This window comes from Branchiostoma lanceolatum, chromosome 1 (assembly GCF_035083965.1).
Source record: "Branchiostoma lanceolatum isolate klBraLanc5 chromosome 1, klBraLanc5.hap2, whole genome shotgun sequence".
Classification (NCBI taxonomy): Eukaryota; Metazoa; Chordata; class Leptocardii; order Amphioxiformes; family Branchiostomatidae; genus Branchiostoma; species Branchiostoma lanceolatum.
This window is the reverse complement of record NC_089722.1, coordinates 1690296-1710446: the sequence shown is the minus strand read 5'-3', so window position 1 is coordinate 1710446 and position 20151 is coordinate 1690296. Positions and strand designations below refer to the sequence as shown.

The 20151-nt window shown below is 42.2% G+C and overlaps 1 protein-coding gene across 1 annotated transcript in view; it reads right to left on the bottom strand.

The window, feature by feature from the left end:
- The window catches only part of LOC136425120 (uncharacterized), a 78587-nt gene that overhangs the window by 2081 nt on the left and 56355 nt on the right, over nt 1-20151 (bottom strand). Inside the window, exons 8-33 of the mRNA XM_066413921.1 lie at nt 19669-19754; nt 19425-19478; nt 18775-18912; nt 17562-17670; nt 17087-17181; nt 16612-16708; nt 16146-16191; nt 15624-15775; nt 14827-14978; nt 13990-14112; nt 13392-13480; nt 12674-12869; nt 12219-12294; nt 11440-11571; nt 10647-10719; nt 9447-9617; nt 8488-8671; nt 7748-7909; nt 6269-6307; nt 5645-5740; nt 4651-4737; nt 3955-4080; nt 3345-3515; nt 2695-2794; nt 1261-1434; nt 554-765 (exon numbers count right to left, since the gene is read on the bottom strand). Coding sequence (XP_066270018.1) covers nt 554-765; nt 1261-1434; nt 2695-2794; nt 3345-3515; nt 3955-4080; nt 4651-4737; nt 5645-5740; nt 6269-6307; nt 7748-7909; nt 8488-8671; nt 9447-9617; nt 10647-10719; nt 11440-11571; nt 12219-12294; nt 12674-12869; nt 13392-13480; nt 13990-14112; nt 14827-14978; nt 15624-15775; nt 16146-16191; nt 16612-16708; nt 17087-17181; nt 17562-17670; nt 18775-18912; nt 19425-19478; nt 19669-19754 — 3140 coding nt within the window. The remainder of the gene's footprint in view (nt 1-553; nt 766-1260; nt 1435-2694; nt 2795-3344; nt 3516-3954; nt 4081-4650; nt 4738-5644; nt 5741-6268; nt 6308-7747; nt 7910-8487; nt 8672-9446; nt 9618-10646; nt 10720-11439; nt 11572-12218; nt 12295-12673; nt 12870-13391; nt 13481-13989; nt 14113-14826; nt 14979-15623; nt 15776-16145; nt 16192-16611; nt 16709-17086; nt 17182-17561; nt 17671-18774; nt 18913-19424; nt 19479-19668; nt 19755-20151) is intronic.

The window sequence follows — 20151 nt, the reverse complement described above, 5'->3', positions numbered from 1 at the left end:
CGTTGTATTCCGGAATGTTCACACGATGTTCTGGAAAGTTCACATTACATTCCGGCAAGTTCACATTATCTTCTGGCAAGTTCATATTATATTTTGAAAAATTAACATTACATTCTGAAAAGTTCACATTATATTCGGGCAAGTTCGCATTATATTCTGTTAAGCTCACATTATATTCTGTCAAGTTCACATATTCTGGAAAGTTCACATTATACTCTATCAAGTTCACATGATACTCTATCAAGTTCACACCATAAAATTTTGAAAAGTTCACATTATATTCTAGCAAGGTCACATCCTATTCTGGAAAATTCACATTATGTTCTGCCAATCAAGTCAAATTTTGTCAAGTTGATATCATATTGTACTTTAGCCAGTCATCAATGTCGCTTCAGTGAAAACAAGGCTGCTTTAAACATCAACAACAAAAGCAGGAGATGTGTACTAAATTATAACAACACCAATTCACTAATCAAAGCTTTATCTATGAGGAAGACATCTGTTTTCTGAATCATCAATATCCTCTGCTCAGACTTGCATTTCGTGTACATACCTGTATTTTTTGCGGGTATCCTTGAGCAGTGCGGCCGCTGAACTCGTTCCACAGCCAGTAGTTGTTCCCCTTGAAGAAGAAGATCTGGTACGCACGGGCGAGTGAGGAGTCGGGGTTTGTGGGGATGCCCGTGGTGTTGACGTTACGGGGAAAGCCGTTGTCTAGAGCTATTTCTCCGGTGTGCAGCTGAGTGTACCGCCAAATTTGACTTCCTATATATATGCAGACAGCCATGGTTAACTGAGAGAATAAGTCAATATTCTTACAGATCATTTGAAGAAGAAATATGAATATCAAATCAAGAATGCCCACAGAAAAATACTTTGTAATTGGTGAGGGTAGATTGTTGAATGTTTGACCATGCAGTACACGACATTCATCTAACGTAAGCACTTACTTAAAATGGTGCAGACGATATTTCTGTTTCCTAAGACCACGTTGGATGCAGTTGTAATTCACAGCCATTTTGCATGGAAATGTTATATGCACTCAGCACCTCCGAAATGTCGCTTAGGTGAATACATTTGTAGTTAATTTATCTATTTATTTATATATCTATTATGCTTTTCCATCACAGTGGAAGGTGTGGTAAAACAGGTGTTCCTTGTCAAGGTCACATTTTCAAGGCCAACCTACAAGGTTACATTCTAAGAACTCTACATTCTAAGAACTCTACATTCTTCTGATAAGGCTTATTATTCTATCACCTTTCATGAAGTACATCATCCGGGTCCACCTGGACGTGAAGGCGGAGTCTATACCCTCGGTCAGTCCGTCGAACATGTCGTCGACCTTGACCGGGTCTTCCGTGCCGTTCGCGCCCATCTTCCACAGGTAGCTGCCGCTGAAGGCGTAGGCTACGTCTCCGACGACAGCGTCACCTGCACAGCAAGGGCAAAATGGTAAAAGTCACAAAAAGCACAAAGGAAAGCAGCCCAGAAAAGGTTCAGATGACCATAGGGGTATCCTCAAAATGAATTACCAGCCTTTACGGACACGGATAATTTTGGGAGTGTTTTTATTGTTACAAATTAGATCAAATCTATATTTGATGTTTCATAGTATCACTGGCAAACGTTGATACAAACGATCATTTTTTCATTTGCTGGGACCTGGTCACGGTCAACATACGATCGTCGCACGATCTCGAACTGATCGCATTTTTGGGAGGGTCGTGCATTTGCCGTACATAATTCAACTGCTGTCTTAGATCCTTGCCGGCAGTTGGTTCTGCCGTGGCCTGCCTGAAAACTCTACGACAAGTCCTGCGACAAAAGAGACCGTGCCTGTACAGTGGCTCATATGTTAAGGCTGACGTGTTTTTTCTCAACTTGGCATGGAATACAAACTTAAGAGAGCTGAGATCAGATGACTGTAAAGAGAAAGGGTGCGTAGACGTCATACAGATATGAAACTTCATAGCTTGTCGTGTAATTGTCGTCGGTGCCACAATGGCTTGTATCTAGTTCAACAAAGATACAGAACAAATCAGGGGAAAATAACAAAGGTAAGGATCTAATCTGGGAGAAATTGAAAATGTTTCAAAAGAAAATGCAAGTGGATAAAGCTTGCAACGAAGCTGCCGAGGGAATGGATGCGCTTTAAAAATGCCTAACAAAACTTTAGTCGTGAAGTAATGAAGCAATATATGTATAGTAGCCTCGTAGGAGTGCTTTCCTGTATGATGGCTGTCTTCTTGTCATATGTTTTGTTGTCTTGGACAGTTGGGTCCGTAAAAGCAGTATACTTTGGTTGTAAAGCTTTGTGAGTTTGTTGTAACTTTTGGACAAATCATGTTGTTGTTGTTGTTGGTCGTTGTTTGTTTGTTTGTTTGTGCGACTTCACTTCTTTGGTCTGAGGGTTGCTACCAAGGTATTACCCCTTCATTCTAGTTATATTTCCAGAAGTGTTTTACTTAGTCTCTTCCGAATGGTCATAAAGCTTTGTCGCTCTCTCCTGCGACCAAACAACACTCACCTTACACAAGCAGCAGCGTCGCTAAAGCCAGCCTGCTGAAGCAGCAGTTCGCACGAGTCAGCTAGGTGGCGCTGTTGATACGCAACGGAGGCGACCGTCCAACAACGCCATCTAGCGGAGACCGTGTGAAGCGGCCGCTATACCATTAACTAAAGGTGCCTTACCGTTCTCTTCTACCTTACCAGTGATTACATCAGTGATGTCGTCAAACTTGGCTGAACACGGGTCGCTGTCCACGGCAAGTTCGGCGTCTTGTCCTTGGAACTGTACAAAAGGCGTAATTATGTACAGTGACCAATGAATGATATTGCAGGTTTTCACTGCTAAACATGTATTCGGTAAATCTAAGATACAGAACAAATCAGGTGAAAAAAGCAAAGGAAGGGATCTAATCAGGGAGAAATCGAAAATGTTTCAAAAGAAAAGGCCAGTAGATAAAGCTTGCAACGAAAAATATTTGCACTCAAGTGACTAAGACAAGAGTATCTTCCGCCATGTTGGATTAGTAAAACTGGACGTTACCCGGTGAATTGTAATTGGTATATCTAATTACAGCCACATAGTAGCTACTAGTATACAAATGCAAATGTGTGGATCTGACACTAATAGATTTAATCAACCAACATGGCGCCTGTGACGTCACGTGCAAACGATCGATATAGAACTGCCATGAATCAGCTAAGGCAGTACAAGTCTCAGATTTGATTCTTCGAAGAAGTCCTAGCTCGAACATAAACATTATTCAAAGAGTAGAGTCTTAAAACTATATCGACAACGCTTCAACTACATGTCATGTACGAGGTAGCAGCCATACCCCGGTAAGATCCAGATCGTCAAAGGAAGCCTTCGGTTTCTCGACTTTGGGCATGCAGGTGTAGTCCAGGACCACCGTCTTCTCGTGGTGCATGCCGACCGGTTTGATCTTGAAGTAGTCCTGGTTCTCTGAGGGGCAGTCTTCCAGCGTCACGTGGACGTTAAACTTCACCTTCAATAAGCAAGAACAGCGTCACATTGATAGAACTTTATAACATGAACTCTTTAAAACCCAAACGTTCACACACCTTGTCTCTCTTTGGCTATATAAACAGCGTGGTCGAATAGTATATTCAAAAAACAGAAAAATCCCCTACATTTTCTTTTTTATATATATGACCAATAAATTTATGTATCCTTATTTGAGGTCGAAAGGCACAACCGGCAAAAGTCTTAAAGATGTCCAACTATCACAAGTGGCCTGTTCATCTTCGCAACATCAACAGCATAGTACGTCACTACCCCCTCTCTTTCTCTCCCGTTGCTGCTCTTGCTGTATAACATGCTCATTCTTCTTCCTTGACAAAGACTGGAGCTGATCAGTCGAAATTTTGTGTTGACAGTTGCAGTTCAACTTTGTATCTGTATATAACATGCTGTGTATTACTCACCTTGTCTCCTGCTGCACAACTGTCCTTATCCTCATACCGCAGGTCCCCCTTACACGCGGCCGTGACCTTGACGTCCACATCTGGAGGGATGTCCATGGTTTGCAGGACCACTTCCGAGCGGGCACGCTGATGCAGACATACAGGTGGGGCAGGCAAGGTTACGAAAATGTCTACCTAAATCGTATGTGTGATATGATGAAATCCGTTAATTGACCAGTCAGGCCGACATTTCATTCTATCATTTCTACTCAATAGCAAGGTTATTTTATTCACAACCAAGTATTTTACAGGAGCCGACGTTTCGACGACTGTCTGTCATCTTTATCAGAGCAATACTCTGAGTACTAATCCTCGACGACGACTTCTAGATGGTGAACGCTCGGGAATATTTTTTTTGGTTGTTTCGACAAGCTTGTTTTTTTCATCCTCATAGTGAGGACAGTTACAAATTGAATGTATTTTATCTTCCACTGTATCCATTGTACAATATTTCCATGATCTCTCCTGAACTGACAGCTGATATAACATTACCTCATACGCAGATTTGACCATCTTGACCAGGTTCAACAAGACGATATAACATTACCTCATACGCAGATTTGACCATCTTGACCAGGTTCAACAAGACGATATAACATTACCTCATACGCAGATTTGACCATCTTGACCAGGTTCAACAAGACGATATAACATTACCTCATACGCAGATTTGACCATCTTGACCAGGTTCCTGGAGCTGTCCTCCGTGACGCCCAGCTGACCGTCAAGGGCACTGGCGAGGTTCTGAGGACAAAGCAGATGCAGTAGTGTCAGTCACAAACTTAAAGAAAATATCGGGTATAAGATCTAATGTTATAAGTAGGAGCCAGACGTGTGATCTTGGTTTCCTTTCTCGAAATAAATCACAGCGTGCGGTTGAATTTTTTTTTTTTCATATATTACATGTACTATTTTGAACTACTGAAGAAATACTTTGTCAGGGTCATAAGTGCAGGGTAATGTCTCATCTGACATGCCGTTGTACATGTGCTCGACGCTCTTGTTTGCGCACTGCCAGGATAGTTGAACCTGCTCGCTTGTGTTTGTGAGGCACTGTGCAAGATGCGAGGACCATCATTCTCCAGGATGCTTTGCAATGCCATGTTGAGTCTTATTAGAAATAATGAATGCTATAAGAAAAGAATTCAAAGAAATGCAGTTCTACCACACTAACAGGCACAGGCACAAGGTTGTGGAGTTTTGTTCATGTTAGAAATATCTGAAAGTATCAGTGACGTTAGGTACCAGGACTGCCTCATTCTATGTCATGCCTGTGCCGAGATAACGTTCGATACGGGTGTTTTGTACCGGTCCATATTTTACGGCATTGCACGGGCTTCGAAGTGGTATTGCGGGGGCTTTTATCGAATGATTCGAACACGCTTCGCGTGCACCGAGTACGCCGCTGTCGAAAATCGGATTTTGTCGTTGAAATTGATGCTGTTACAACATCTTCTCAACTTCTGGCACATTTGGCATTGAAATAAGTGTTTTTTCGGGTGCGTATGGCATAGATAAAATGCAGCACGGTGTATTCCGCATCACCCTTCTCCCCAGCCCGCCCGCGTTTCGGGCTGGTACCTTGGGCGATACGAATTACGATAACTATTTCTACATGCAATATTTCAGTACCTACATGAACTTGACGTACCTTGTATTCGTTTACTTGTCTCTTGGGCACCATGAAGATCGGCACGATGCTGCTGTCGTAGAACTTGGTCTTCAGAAGTCCGATGGAAGGATAATCCTTGGGGAAGATGATTTGAAAAAAAAAAAAAAATCAGTTACAGACATGATATTCAGCAAATACGGTTACTTCCAAGGAAATCAGCCAGGGGGCGTTGCAAGACCGTTTTACCATGAGCAGCCCCATTTCAATGAGAGACGTATACTACGAAAAATATATAGATCGTAGCGTACTTTGAAACTTGAAATGTAAGTAAATGGATGGGAATATGTGTCTGAATATCACTTTATATGTCTGAATCATATTTGGGTTTTTCAATGAACCATACACGAATCGTTGACAATTAAGAGTACTGTTAGAAAGTTACATGTTATATTTGTATATAAGACAATAATGGATTACGCAAATGCCAAAACAAACGTTCTATCTTACAGAAAGTGTCCATCAATCAACACTTATGAAATAAGGGCATATACAATGAGATACGTCCAGGTAGAATAAGTCGCATGTCCAGTATACATCTTACAATGTACCCTTTATAGTATTAGTAACTGTCGACGCTTGTCGCTATAGAAGTCACTGACTTACTATTTGATACGGAGTCGGATTCCAACCATAGCCTGTTGACTGCAGACACGATGCAAGCAGCGGAGAGGAAGAGGCATGGGTAAAAACTACAGCAGCAAGGGTTGGCATTAATTCAGCACAACAAGCATTGACGCTAATGGCACCCATCGTCTCATACCAGGCCCACAGCTTGTATGTATCTAGCCTCCGTAGCAGTCCTTCCCACAGCGATTTTTTTTTCAACATTTTTTTTGGGGGGGGGGGGGGCGTATCTGCTTGAGCCCCCGTATCTGATTGGGATCCCGTAACCGCTGTGACCCTGTGACCACAGCGGCAGATACGGGGGCTCAAGCAGATACGCGGCGCAACCCCCCCCCCCCCCCCCCCCCCCCACACACACACAAAAGGGGACAAAAAATCGCTGTGGGAAGGACTGCAACGGAGGCTAGTATGTATCACGCAACGACGTACCTTCCTTCTCACTTAGCACGCTGGTCAGGCATCAGCCAATCACGTTGCCGCCTACGGTCAAGAGGCAACGTGATTGGCTGGGAACTTTCTCTTCAACAAACGGAGGAGTATCTGATTGGCTGACGGCTGACCAGTGCTAACGCAGCGAGAAGGACGGAATTCAGACCGATACACCAGGGTCGTTGCTTGGCATACTAGTAAACAAGCGGCGGGGCTGGCCTAAAAAGATGGTTGCACCAAAAATGTATCATGCTAAAAATATATTAGTATCCATTTGCCCATATGATTCAGAGCTTGAGAGCTTCTTATGAAAAATCTAAATATCTATAATTATATTATCTTTACTGGCTTCTTAATATTGTTTAGGCATATATGGTTGACTTTAACTTGACTACTAATAAAAGCATATTCATATAGTTATAAAAAGCAGTGCATATCAAGCTTGAGAAGATGCTCGTATAGCTCATGCAGCTGTAAGCAAGTTATAGCCTGGAATCCAAACCTATCATAGCTTCCGAGTCTCCTATCTGCAAATGGGAAAGGAGACTCGGGAGATATTATAGGTCTGGATTCCAGCCTAAGCAAGTTAGGCACATGACGCACTCGGCAACGTTTTTTGTCTGTATAATCCTATATAATCTGTTGTGCCATGGGGACTAATTTGTTTGTCGTGATGAGGTTCAGTGCGTAGTAGGAAAGGGAAATGCTGGGTACTTGTAGAGCTAGCATTTTGCATTTCGATGAGATTCTTCATGCAGCAGTAAATCATGCATTTACAGAGTCTATACTGTAACTTGAAGTACAATAGAACTTTGCTTTTGTATCTCAGGGACTAATTCAAAAATCTTTCCATTTCGACTTACTTTTAAAATCTAAATATGCCTCGGAAAACGTCAAAATTCTACCATTTTTATTTTGTGGAAAGTCAAGGCAATGGCATCGTGGTCATGAAATTACGTTAACCCCAAACAAAAACGCCCCTGCAGTTCTGGAATACAAACCGCTAGGGGGCCGAAACCTTGACGGTACCTGGAGCGCGTTCTTGACGAACACCCCCCTGGCGTCCAGTTGGCAGGTCCCGTCGTTGGGGAGGATGTAGTCTCCCAGCCGGGCGTCCCCCACGTACTGCACGGGCGTGTCGGTCACGTACACGAGCATGCGCAGAGAGTTGTGGCGCCAGCCAACCTTTTTCTGTTCGCCGAGACAACAGGACAACAAGTCACTTCAAAAATTCACTTTAGAAATTGTAACATATAGAGAAATCCTACAATGACAAAAGTTTAGTTTCTAGCTGAGGGCAATGAATTTGTCAGGAAGAATCAACCATCATCTACATAATCTAGAAGGTGAGGTAATTTCAATCTATATATCTGAAGCATAGAAATGTGAAGGAAAAAAAGGTCAAGAGCGACCATGCACGCTTCTACAAGTAATAAATAAAAAGGATGCCAGGCCTTACGTATTCTAAGTTTATGTGTTTGTCATTATAACTTGAGTCCCATAACTATAGATATATAAGCTATTCTTGTAATGTTGTCTAGCTTTTTACGTTACACAAGGGAATGATATACCAGTTTGTTTGGATCTTTCTATCTGTGTCTGTTCATCCATGTTTCCACACCGCAGTTAATGTATGTTTAAATACCAGACGGCGGCTATCATCAAGGAGTAAAGTCTCCTATATTTTTTTCCCTCGCATTTGCAATTCATTATCAATTTAACACTAGACTCTTAGAAGTGCTTCTAAGAAAATATATTACTCCTCTCACCATGCATGCTGCCGATTGCAACATGGCATCAAAACCTTCCTCGGGTCTAGCGACCCCTTCCGACACGGTGAGGCGACGCAGGAAGAACTCCAGCAGGTTGAAGCGGTTGGTGAGGGGCAGCGCGGCGTGGAAGCCGAACGGCTGGCGGCACTTGGCCCCGGTACAGGGACGGGAACTCTGGTAGCTACGGAGAACACACACGAAAAATTCTAACACTGAAAAATAGTCACAATAGCAAAGCAACATGCCTGTCATGTGTTGGGAAAGCAGCGGAGATGGGGAGAGTACACGACCTTCGTGACGATCTTTGTACGGTCTGACATCTTTGTATGATGCATTCAGGTTCTTTTGATAGTGCATTCTGCGTGTTTCGAATTCTATGGCAGTACTATCTAGTTTGCCTATACTTGCTCCCTCAAAAAAATGGTTGGTATGCGGGGAGCTCGAGTATGCATGGAAAATTAAATGAACTAGGGCGGCACCTAGGCTAGAGCTAGTGCTGTCTTTAACTAAACACAATGCAGTGATTTGGTCTCTACCGAGATACTTGGAAAACCAAACTGTCAGCTTTAGCGCGCGTGTCAAGCTTTCTTTCTAAAGCAGCATTCCGATTTCAACAGTTGAAACGTATCAATCAGACTGTCGAACGCAAATTTCGCCAGCGAAGCTTCTTGTGGCCAAGAGCGATGAGTGCAATCCGAACGTATAATCACAGTACGTCTAGACATGTGGGACTTCTTTACAAGCAAAGAAAGCTGAGAAAAAAACCTACTAGGACGTTAAACTTTGACCTAGACCACAATGCATCACAACTTCACATGTGCACTCGAAACTATGAGATGGCTTATTACAGGCTAAGAATTGGGAAAACCGCCTTTTGCTATAGCTAAAGCGAGCTCGAGCAGATTTTGCCTAGAACTACACAGCGCAATTTTGCTACCATGTCTTGTTGGAAATACCTCTCCAACGGTATGTGAGTAAAGTGTTTGCCATCAGGACGGCGGACAGGGTTGGGCGGAGTTAGGACGTGATCAGGATCCCACACGGGGCGGAGGGGCGACCACACGGACGGACGGTACCTGGACAGTACCGCGGACAGACGCATGGAGGCGCTGCTGCCTCGCGCGGCTCTACAGTATGGGAGATACAAAACCTTCAGGGCTTTTCCACTTAAGGCCATGTTGATGTGATTATATGGATGGCATCGATTTTCGTCCATTTCGAAAAAAAGAAGTTTTCTACCAAACTGTAAATCATGCAAAGCAGCTACAAAATGAACAAATACATACTGTAAATTGCAAACAGATATTTCGAAAAATGGATACTAATGTCGCAGAAGGCCAACGTCATAGGAGAAGATGTGAAATAACAAAAATGAAGAATCCAGGATTTGCTTTGCCATTCTCTGTGTGTTAAGTCATTATGCAACCTTCCTGACTACGTAGATTTCATAATGAAGGCAACTTTATTTTTTGCCAAACTTTTCTCTATTCGCACGCTCGCATCAGTTTTGGGGATCCCAGAGGATGTCATATACATGTACATGTCTATATTTCTCTCATAGCAGCTTTTCCAAAATTCCGAAATGGTCTTAATGGAATAGCCCCTGAAACATAAAACGTGTGTCATCCACTTTTGTTGCTGTTGAAGCCAGGGGGAGGGGGCAAGCTGGCTAACAGATAAGCAACATATACTTTAGTATAAACGTAGGGCAGTGTTTGTTTGCGCGTTAACGCTAAAGCAGGGGATTGCAAGAAGCCATTAAACAACACCGAGAGAAACGAAGATTAAACAATCAACTCAATAGATGATACGCTGAGCCATTCTGCACCTAATATCGATTTAAGACATACCAATGAAGAGTTGACTTACTGATCAACATTTCCATTGCAAACTACCGTGGTGCTGTTTTTCTCACATATCTAACTTTGACATTTCATTCCCTCAAAAAGATTGTTGTTTTTTTTGTTTTGTTTTTTATTTTCCTTTATATATTTTTTTTTTGTTCTTTTGTTTCACAGCACTTTTTAAATAAAGTCCGTTATGACGAAACTTTGGTTAACCAGATAGTTGCCTTCGCTGTTCTGTGATTACTTAAAAATCATATCAAAGCGCAATTTGCGACTACATGAGTTATCTAATGTACAATCCTTACTCACCCCATGTCTTGCAGTTGTCGAATGGTTCCGACGCCAATACGCAAGTCGGGAGCAGTCTTAGACATAGTCGTTCCTAGGATAGAGATCATATTATTAGATATAATCCAGTAAATACATGTATGAATGCAGACAATACTGATACCGGCTAGGGCCATGTCTTGTTTGGGTTTGCGACAGGATATAATCATATCGATAATCACAGATTGTGCAGTTGTCGTAGATCGTTGTGGACGGTCGGTTCTGTCAAAGATTCGCTGAAAATCCTTTAATTTCAAAGAACAATATCGCACGACGAATGTACGTGTAATTTATTCTACACGAATGAAGACATATCCAGAATATAGGTTGTCGAAACGTCTATAGAGGAAACAATAAGGTTGTGCACAAAAGAAAACTATGTTCAAATGAGACGAATGGTCATTAGCATAGGAAATAGCACGGGAAACAAAAGCTGGCGCAAACCGCACAGATTTGCAGCACCAGTACCCCCTCGCCCTTCCCCTCTAGAAATGTGATACTTACGGAGACGATTTTGCTCTGAAAGATTTTCACTGTTTGTTTTTTTTCGTTTATCCGAGCGATTATGGTTGGATCTATCTTCGGACATTGGACTAGGCTGAGTTCGTGCCTTGTATAATGAGGTTATGTACCTAATAAAACTATTATGTTGAAATTAAACGAATGCTCCTTAGCATAGGAAATAACACTGGAAACAAACGCTGGCGCAAACCGCAAAATTTTGGAGCAACCCCCCAACCCCACCCTCCCCTCTATAGAAAAAAATCCTACTTACGGAGGTGGTAGACCAGGTTCTGGATGTTGGACAGGTCCTTCTTCATGGTGGCGGACAGGTCCAGCAGCAGGAACAGGTCCAGCGGCCGCTGCTCCTGCTTGTGCACTCCCATGTGGAAGGTTGTGGTCGCGCCTTTTATGGAATAAAGACAGTTTAGTTAAAAGTTAAAATCCTCCCACACCATTATTGATGTATAGGGCGGTGCCCATCTCCGTTTCATAGCCCTGGGCCACACTGTGGTGCAATCACTATAGCAGGGGGCTAGTCCACTGGCAGTGAAGTGTGTTTAACTTCCATACTGTTTCAGAAGTATGCACCATGCATTATTAAGTCTTTGGTATGACTCAGTGCGCCTCTTGTCCAGAGGTGTTCTACCTGGGGCTTGAACCCTAGTCCTTCTGGTCCAAGTAATTTGAACCAGATGTGGTGAGAGGCAGAAGGCGCAGACCACTACACCACAGGGACACCCCGGCATAAAGACAGTAATAGTTTGATTTAAATGCTAACTCGTTGTTCCATCACGCTAAAGTGTTCCAGCGATACATGTTTCTTAACCAGCATATCAATCATCATAAACGAAAACGGACGAACAGCAGTATGTTCGTGAACGTGTGATTTCTCTAATTTAGTCAATATATCAAATGCCTTTGAAACATCCGACATGCAATTTCCCTACCTTGGCCAATATATAAAATGCCTTTTTTGAAATCTGATAATATGCCCGTCTTTAACAACATCACGTCCATCTATTGGTAGGGTGACAAAAGTTTAAGGTTTACCTTCTTTTATGGACAGTCTGATCTTGTGTTGGTCCACGGGGACGATGAGCGGCTTGCTGCCTGGCAGCGCGTCAACCTGACGGGGAGAAATGGACCTAACTTTGAGATGTTTTATAGAAAGGATCATTTTCGCCCAGATGATCTAGATCATTGTACATACATTGTACATAAGATGATGATGCTGGCTGCTTCTTCGCTTCCGAAGATGAATGGGAAGGCAGTCCTCCTCTGCAGGCTCTTATGAAGATTGGTGTTTCCTGAAATATACATTTGATAAAACAACACACGAACTACTTTTCCCATAGTTCTGCTCTTGATGTCCATCTATGGCTTCGGTCCATCACACTTTTTGCAGGGAAGCATTCAGAGGAGCGAACTAGAGATACAACATGATGGATACCAGACTAACCCTTGGAAGCAAGTAAGCTTAAGTCTGCTTGTGAAAACAATCTCACCTCCTTCTCGGGAATAGAGTCCTTGTTTACTGTTTCCTTTGTTGGCATTAAAGGCTTGATCGTCTTCTCCGGAGCCTTGGTTTCTGGGACCTCTGGTTTCTTTGTGGCGGCGACGAGTTTCTTGATTGTGCTCGAGAGCTTGGGCGGTTGGGTCATGGAGGAGTCAGCCATGTTTGTGTCGGGTGGGAGGCTCTTTCTAGTTGGGAACCAGACATTGTGATAAACAGTTGTTAAAACAAATTATGATTAAGTGTTGTACAATGGAAGCGGTCCCATTACCAACAATATTCTTAATCGACATTTTTCAGCATGCATAATCAAGCATATGACTGATAAGACCGATGCATCTATTTGGCTGTAGAAAAAGTATAGCCAGGGCTACCCAACTAGCCGAAGGCTAATACAAATGGTAATCATTAATTGTCACGCAGTAAAATGATAAAACACAGTTATGAAATGATTACTCAACAAGTAAACGTCAGCAACTAACTGATCTAACTGACATACATATCATCGACACATCAAAACAAGTACTACATGTCGGATAAAAATATACATCAATGTAACTTCAATCGGTGAGCTCACACAAGTGAATGTTTTGATTTGTTGTTGTTGTTGTTGTTTTGCTTAAAAAAAAAATGCATACACATATTTGATAGTCCTAGATGCGTGAATTTGAGATATACTCCACAAACATTGCAGACTTTTGTTAACTCACTCTTTGGTTGTTTCCGTCTGCTTGGGGTTCTGTTTCGGGAGAAGGTAGCAGTCCTCGCTTCCGTCCGTGCAGTATTCGGTAAACTTCACCTTTGTATCAAAAAAACAAAGACCGAAGTCATCATATCAAGGTAGCAGGGCAATTTTTCCGCGAACCTAGTCATGTGTTCATGATAGAGATAAATTGTTCCTGTAAAATGCAATAGATATATATTCTCCATACATAAAACTAAAAAAGAACATGCGAGTTGAATTTTTGCTAAATTTCTGCATTTGCAATCTCTGTCTCAATCACTACTAGCTTTCAACTGAAGAGTAAAGTCAATACAATTAAATTTGTTTGCCATATTTTGATCATCAACAAACTAAGATATAAAGACTCCGTGTAAGCACATCATGGCATCTTTGAATGAAGAAAAATACTTCTTTTTATTCCAGCATTTTGAAATAAATGAATTAAGAACTGATCACCTGAAACCAATGAATAGTTTCATCAGGTTGGTAAGTCACTGAATAAAAAAACTCTTTTTACACAACACATGAAATGTTTTAATAAACGGATGCGGTGCGACTTCAAAAACAATGATGTACAAAAGTACCTTCTGGCGAATATTTTCCTCCGTCTTCTTCAGGATGGGCGCGTTGTACTTCTCACTGCTCTCCCAGGTCAGCTGGTACTCCAGAGAGAACTCCGCTGGGAGGTGGAAACCACTAGCGTCCCCCTGGAACCAACCAAATAGCACCGTTTTAATTTATTCATTCATGAATTGATAATCAGAAAAAGTACTATTATTGTTTTACAGGGATATGTGGAGTGAAATATGTACTGGATTGGTCCGGGCTGATACAGAACGATAGATGGTGATGATGATGATTAATTTAGTTATTTATTGATCTTTTCTTTATTACTGATCTTATAAAGAACTAGATAGTCCATTAATTAGGCAAGCTAGTATGGTTTACGATCGACACTTAGGATGTTTTCGTATACTACACTATTCTTTTATGTCTAAAAATTGACAATAGCAAAACAATGACAGAAAAGTGTGATATTTATCATATTCAAAGTGACACATGCAATCAAACTAACACAGTGATACAACACACACACACAATTACAAACAATACACACGCGAATACATACATATATACATTACAAACACACACACACACACACACACACATACATACACTCACTCACACACATACATACTTACATACCCCCCCGCACACACATATACTCTCACACACACATGCACACACACACACATACATTGAAACACACCTATTTACATACACACATACACACGCACACATATACTCACATGTGCGCACGCACACACACACACACATACACACACACGTGCGCACGCACACACAAAACACGCACACATACACGCCAATAACCACTAGCTTCTCTATGTAGATGTGCTAACCCTGAGATAGACGCCATGTTTCTTGCAGGCTCTGCGGTTGTTGTACAGCGTGGCGACGCTCTTCAGGTCGTGCTCGTGGTCAAAGAACTCCAGTCTGCTCTCGGACGCTCCGTCCCTCAGTCTGGCGTCAGCCGAGATGGTGTAGGTGATCGCTGTTGTGAAATATATTGAAAGTCAGCATTTCTCATTATATATTTTTTATCATGACAATTTTGCTAATGCACTACATCGGTCCTTCGCCAATGTTATGACCTTAAGCTTCAAATCGCGCGAGACCGATTGAAAGCAATCAATTACCTACAGTAAATATTGTTTTGGTTTTTTAAAAAACTGAGAACAATTTTTCTCCCCCTTACAACCGAATTTTGCAGGACACATGCATGACTTTTCCAAGAATGCCCTCGTCAGACGTCAGTGACCGAGTCCTTAAAGCCGGCGTCACAATTCATGCGAGCGTCGGCCGACTTTGTAGATCGCCCGAAGCTCGCCGAATTTCAAAATCCACGGAAAATCTCGGGTGACGTCTGTTGAACACTAAAAAACAAAAAACAATCCCCCATGAGATTGTGCCATCTTTTGGACATGGACGAAGTCAGTATCGACTAACGTGGTAAAAGGCAAATATTTGGATCAACCCTGATTTCTAAGAATCGCCCGAAGACCGCGTAATCGACAGGACGTCGGCCGTACTTTGGCCGAAAATGCCCATTCTGAGCTCGCCAAGACGTCGGCCGAGCTGAAGTTCTTATTTGTGACGGGGGCTTAACGACACGTTTGCACCATACCGGGAGTCTTACGTATGTTGGCCGGCGCCCTCTTCTCGTTGAACGTGAAGCAGGCCGTGGCGTAGAAGCAGGGAGACAGCTTCCCCTTCATGCGGCACTCACGCACGTCGATCTTGTCGGGGTAAAGTTCAAGTTGGGCGGAAATCTCTATGACGGGCTTTCCTCTGTAAAATACATATAACAAGTATATCAGCAACTAGATTGTGTCAGAATAACTGTTCAATATTGACGTGATTATTACGTGTGATGTTTCCAATATCAATTTAGAAAGTACATAAATTTGACGACAGAAAACAAAATCAACGTCCGACATACGCACACAATACTTAACTGTTGTGCTTAACTTACTTTCTAGTGCCATATAATTCAAACTTAGCTTTTATCAGCAAAATAAGGTCGCAATACAATACAAGCAAATGTTAAGTGATATGAACAATTATTGTGCAGTATCTGATTAGATATGGCCAGCTTTTTTGGCTGGAGAAAAGATGGTCATGCATGGAACACATTTTTTTTTATATTTCTTTTACTTACTTCATGATGACGGCCTTGCTGCTCTCAGGTGCTCCAATGGCAATATCTGTAACAACATTCATAGAAAACAACAGGCTGTAAACAACTATGATTCAACAGTCCTGCAAAAACGCATTCATTTGGACGTCCACATTGCTAATTGCTGCGTATAAAACACCTCAAAGATGTGTTTGAAATTCGCCGAAGTGTGCACCGAAATTGCATTTAGCATCGCTAAAACAAGACAGCGAATGCATCCACTACTTGCGCCCTCTAGTGGTATTTTCAATGTCCTTTTAGAGGCGTGTTAAACGTGGTCTTGTACAAGCCCTCGGTGAAATCAAGATGTTTTAAAGAACGTTTTTTTACCTCTGACATACCATCTCATTGTACCTTCCTGGTTTAAGGATCCAACATGGCGGACACGTCACGTGACTGTTACGTCATAGTCACGTGAGTGCAAACGCTCCATATTTGGATGACTTACCAGCGGTTCCGTCCCCGTCCATGTCAGCACCCCCCGCGATGGAGGCGCCGAACAGCTTCAACCCCCGCAGCTCGAAATCATCCAGCGATGAAATTCTCTAAGACCAACGGATGAACAGAAGAACAGATGTAGCATCTACACAGGTAATATGTACGATATTTTCGCATGAACAATTAAAGTGACCCACAGGCGTCTAGATAAGACGTATAGAGGTGGCGGCCATCTCCATTTCTATGGTCCTGGGGCCACATATATGTGCAAGTCACTACTAAGTAGGGGGCTAGTCCACTTGTAGTGATGTGTATTTAACTTCCATTCTGTTCCCAAAATGCTGAGTGCTAAGAGTATGTACCATTTTTAGAGTCTTTGGTATGACCCGGCCGGGATCGAACTCACGACGAACACTCTACCAACTAGGCCACTGCACCACATAAACAGTTGGGCATTTCAAATGTATAGAATTAGAGAACAGTACCTGTGCGTATGTAGAGTTGAGGCCGTCCTTTGTTCCGTGGTAGATGTAAACAGCTCCTTTTTTGTCGTCTTCAAACGGAGCGCCGATTGCAACATCTGTGATCAAACATGATCATACATAAGGCAAAATACTACATTGACCAATGATCCTACATACGAAGGCCAAGACATTAGTGTCTTTATGGCGCCTAGCACAGACAAAGGTGCTTTCGAAGGTTTTACGGTACGTCTTTAATGTATCAAAATACTCATTTCTATCGAAAATACATGTAATGAATTACCATCACAACATAACATGTAATATGTACATGTAAATTGCAATGAAAACTGAATTCGAAGGCCGTAATTAATTTTAAATTTTTTATGTTAAGCTTGATCATGAGTACATGGTCGCTTTTTTCCATTCATCAATTATCTTGTTATTTGAACTTGATAAAAATGAAAAAGAAGTCTTTTTCAAAAGTTGAACTGCTCACCCTGAAATCCATCTTTGTTGATGTCTCCAATAGCTTCAATGGCGACTCCGAATCGCGCATGCGCCGTGCTGGAGCCTGATAGACATTCCTCCGGGCGTCGTTCTAACCCCTGCAGAATAGGGGGAGAGAGGGGGTACCGTGTCAATCAATCATCTTGTTGTGAGAGTGTCACGGATGAACATCACCCTCCTCCTCCAGTCCTCCCTATCCTCCATTGCTCTCGGTAGTTCTTCTAAGTTTCAGCCTGCATCCTCACACAGCTGCTGTATGTAGGTTGTACGAGGTCTGCCTACACTTGCATGTCCATGTCAATCAAAGTCCTTGGAAAATAAAGCGGTATCCATTACATTTGACCAGAGACTAGCGGCCGGCCCGACTGTAACCGGGGTCTTTAACCTCCGCCGGCGAAAGCTTGTGTAAACACAAGCTAGTGACAGATCCAACTTGCATGATAGCTAACGGAGCAAATAAAGTATCCAAAGTATCCAACTACACAAGTACGACAGGTATGTTCACTGCCGTTTTCCGCATCCGGCCCCCAGGCCCTGTTGTCACCTGTCGGCTGTGCATGTAGAGTATTCATTGGTCCTCTGCGACAGCTGCTGCATTCCTAGCCTTCATCGGTTTAACGTCATGGCATTCTTTGTTGTCAAGTTACGAACTAGAGAGAGCAGAGGTTAGGTGTGACCGACCGTTCGATGTGATACTATAGAACGTTTTCATTTCAATGAAGCTAGCAGCTGCTGACAGCCATGTTGGTGTCCCTGATTAGCATTTTGATTGACCATAACTGAAATAATCATCGGTAATTCTTTAATTCTTCTTTGAGCTAGACCTGCTTTTTAGACGCTATCTGAGAGGGCCAGAAGATTTTTAGATTTCTGAAAACGCTTGAACTACGACTCACTGAGATGCAAATAGCTCTGTCCACCTCCATATTGGTGTCCCTGTGACGAAAACGTACTGCAATCAGCATCCGTCGCTAAGCTGGTGTGTGTTACACCGAAGGGAGGCAAAACTGACTACATAATCCTTATGCTAATACATATACTAAAACTTGCACAAGTCACCAAGAGTTAAATACCTTGAGAGACAATTGACTGAACCAAGCGTAACCCAGCACCAAGAGACCACGTTAGCCATATGATAGACGTTAAACAAGGACAACAACAACTACTACAGTAACTACTAATGTATATTACGTAAGACTCACCTCTCCAGTGTTGAAGTAAACGCAAACTTGTCCTCGCTCGTCGTTCCCTCCGTGCAGAGGCGCTCCCACCAGGAGCTCAGACAGCCCGTCGCCGTTCAGGTCTACGATAGCAACGGACGTCCCGAAATTTGCACCGGGCTATAACGACCACAAGAAAAGAAAACATGTAAGAATCAGATGAAGGTTAGACATCCAGGTAATGAAACATTCAATACAAAAGTTACTGAGTGGTAACCGGTAGGACATTTCAGATAACATCCGCTACCTTTCGTCAGTGGCAGTAGATGTCATTATATCACATGGCCACGACAACTGGAACTATGAAAACTAGACTCTGCGGTTCTTGCTATGCAAAGGGGCCACCAAAACCGTCGGCCGATTGCTTGACAATTATTTTCAAGTACTAGTATCTTACGTATTGGCAAGTTCAGGATCGAAGGAATTGTGAAAGTGCAATGACATTTAGCTGGGAAACCCCACATGATATCCAAAATTGGTTCTCATGATCAAACCATTAATCAGATGGAACGTCATAGTGTTCGCTATTCTACAAATATATCATATGCATGAAGTACTGTATTCAAAGAAAAGCCTGAATGGTCATAAAATCTTTACCACCATTAAACAAGATCATGGCAAAATGTCCATACCTCATCACCAGTTAGCTCGATGAGAACATTTCCTTTGCGGTCGTGGATGAGAACCTAGGAAAACAAATACATAATACATACATTTCAATTAGATTGGATCAAATAAGATTAGACAAGTTAATATCAAATTGAATTAGATTGAATCAAATTAGATGCATGTAATATCTTTTATGGTCAGCACAGTGCATATTCTTGCATCAAAATTCACTTAAACGGTATGTCCGTTGCATTGTTCAAAACTTACCTTTCCAGCACCATCGTACGTTGGGGCACTCGCCACAGTCTCTGTCTCGCCCTTGCTGAAGAAATGTCCCTTTCCTACTTGTACAGCTGTAAAAAGAAACGCATCACGTTATCATCTTTGTAACATGTCAACAATGACGAATAACAAATTTAGATTGATTACATTAATCAGGAAATCATTATTTTCAAACAACTCAGAAGTTTAATATAATGGCTGATCAAGAATGGCAGCATGGTAGAATATATAATCTCAAGTTTTTCCGCTGTATAGGATCAATATCGTCTTGAAAAAACATCATCATCTTAATGCACAACGAAGACTGGGAAGCTCAATACCAAATAAATTATTGGATTTAGATTCTGGCATGTTTATGCCTATCTATAACAGAGAAAAGGATAAGAGAATGAAGCTGATCTTTGATAGTCCATGGAGGCATTAGACTGTTTTCCAGCATCCTCGCAGCGATCTTGGAGGGAGGATCAA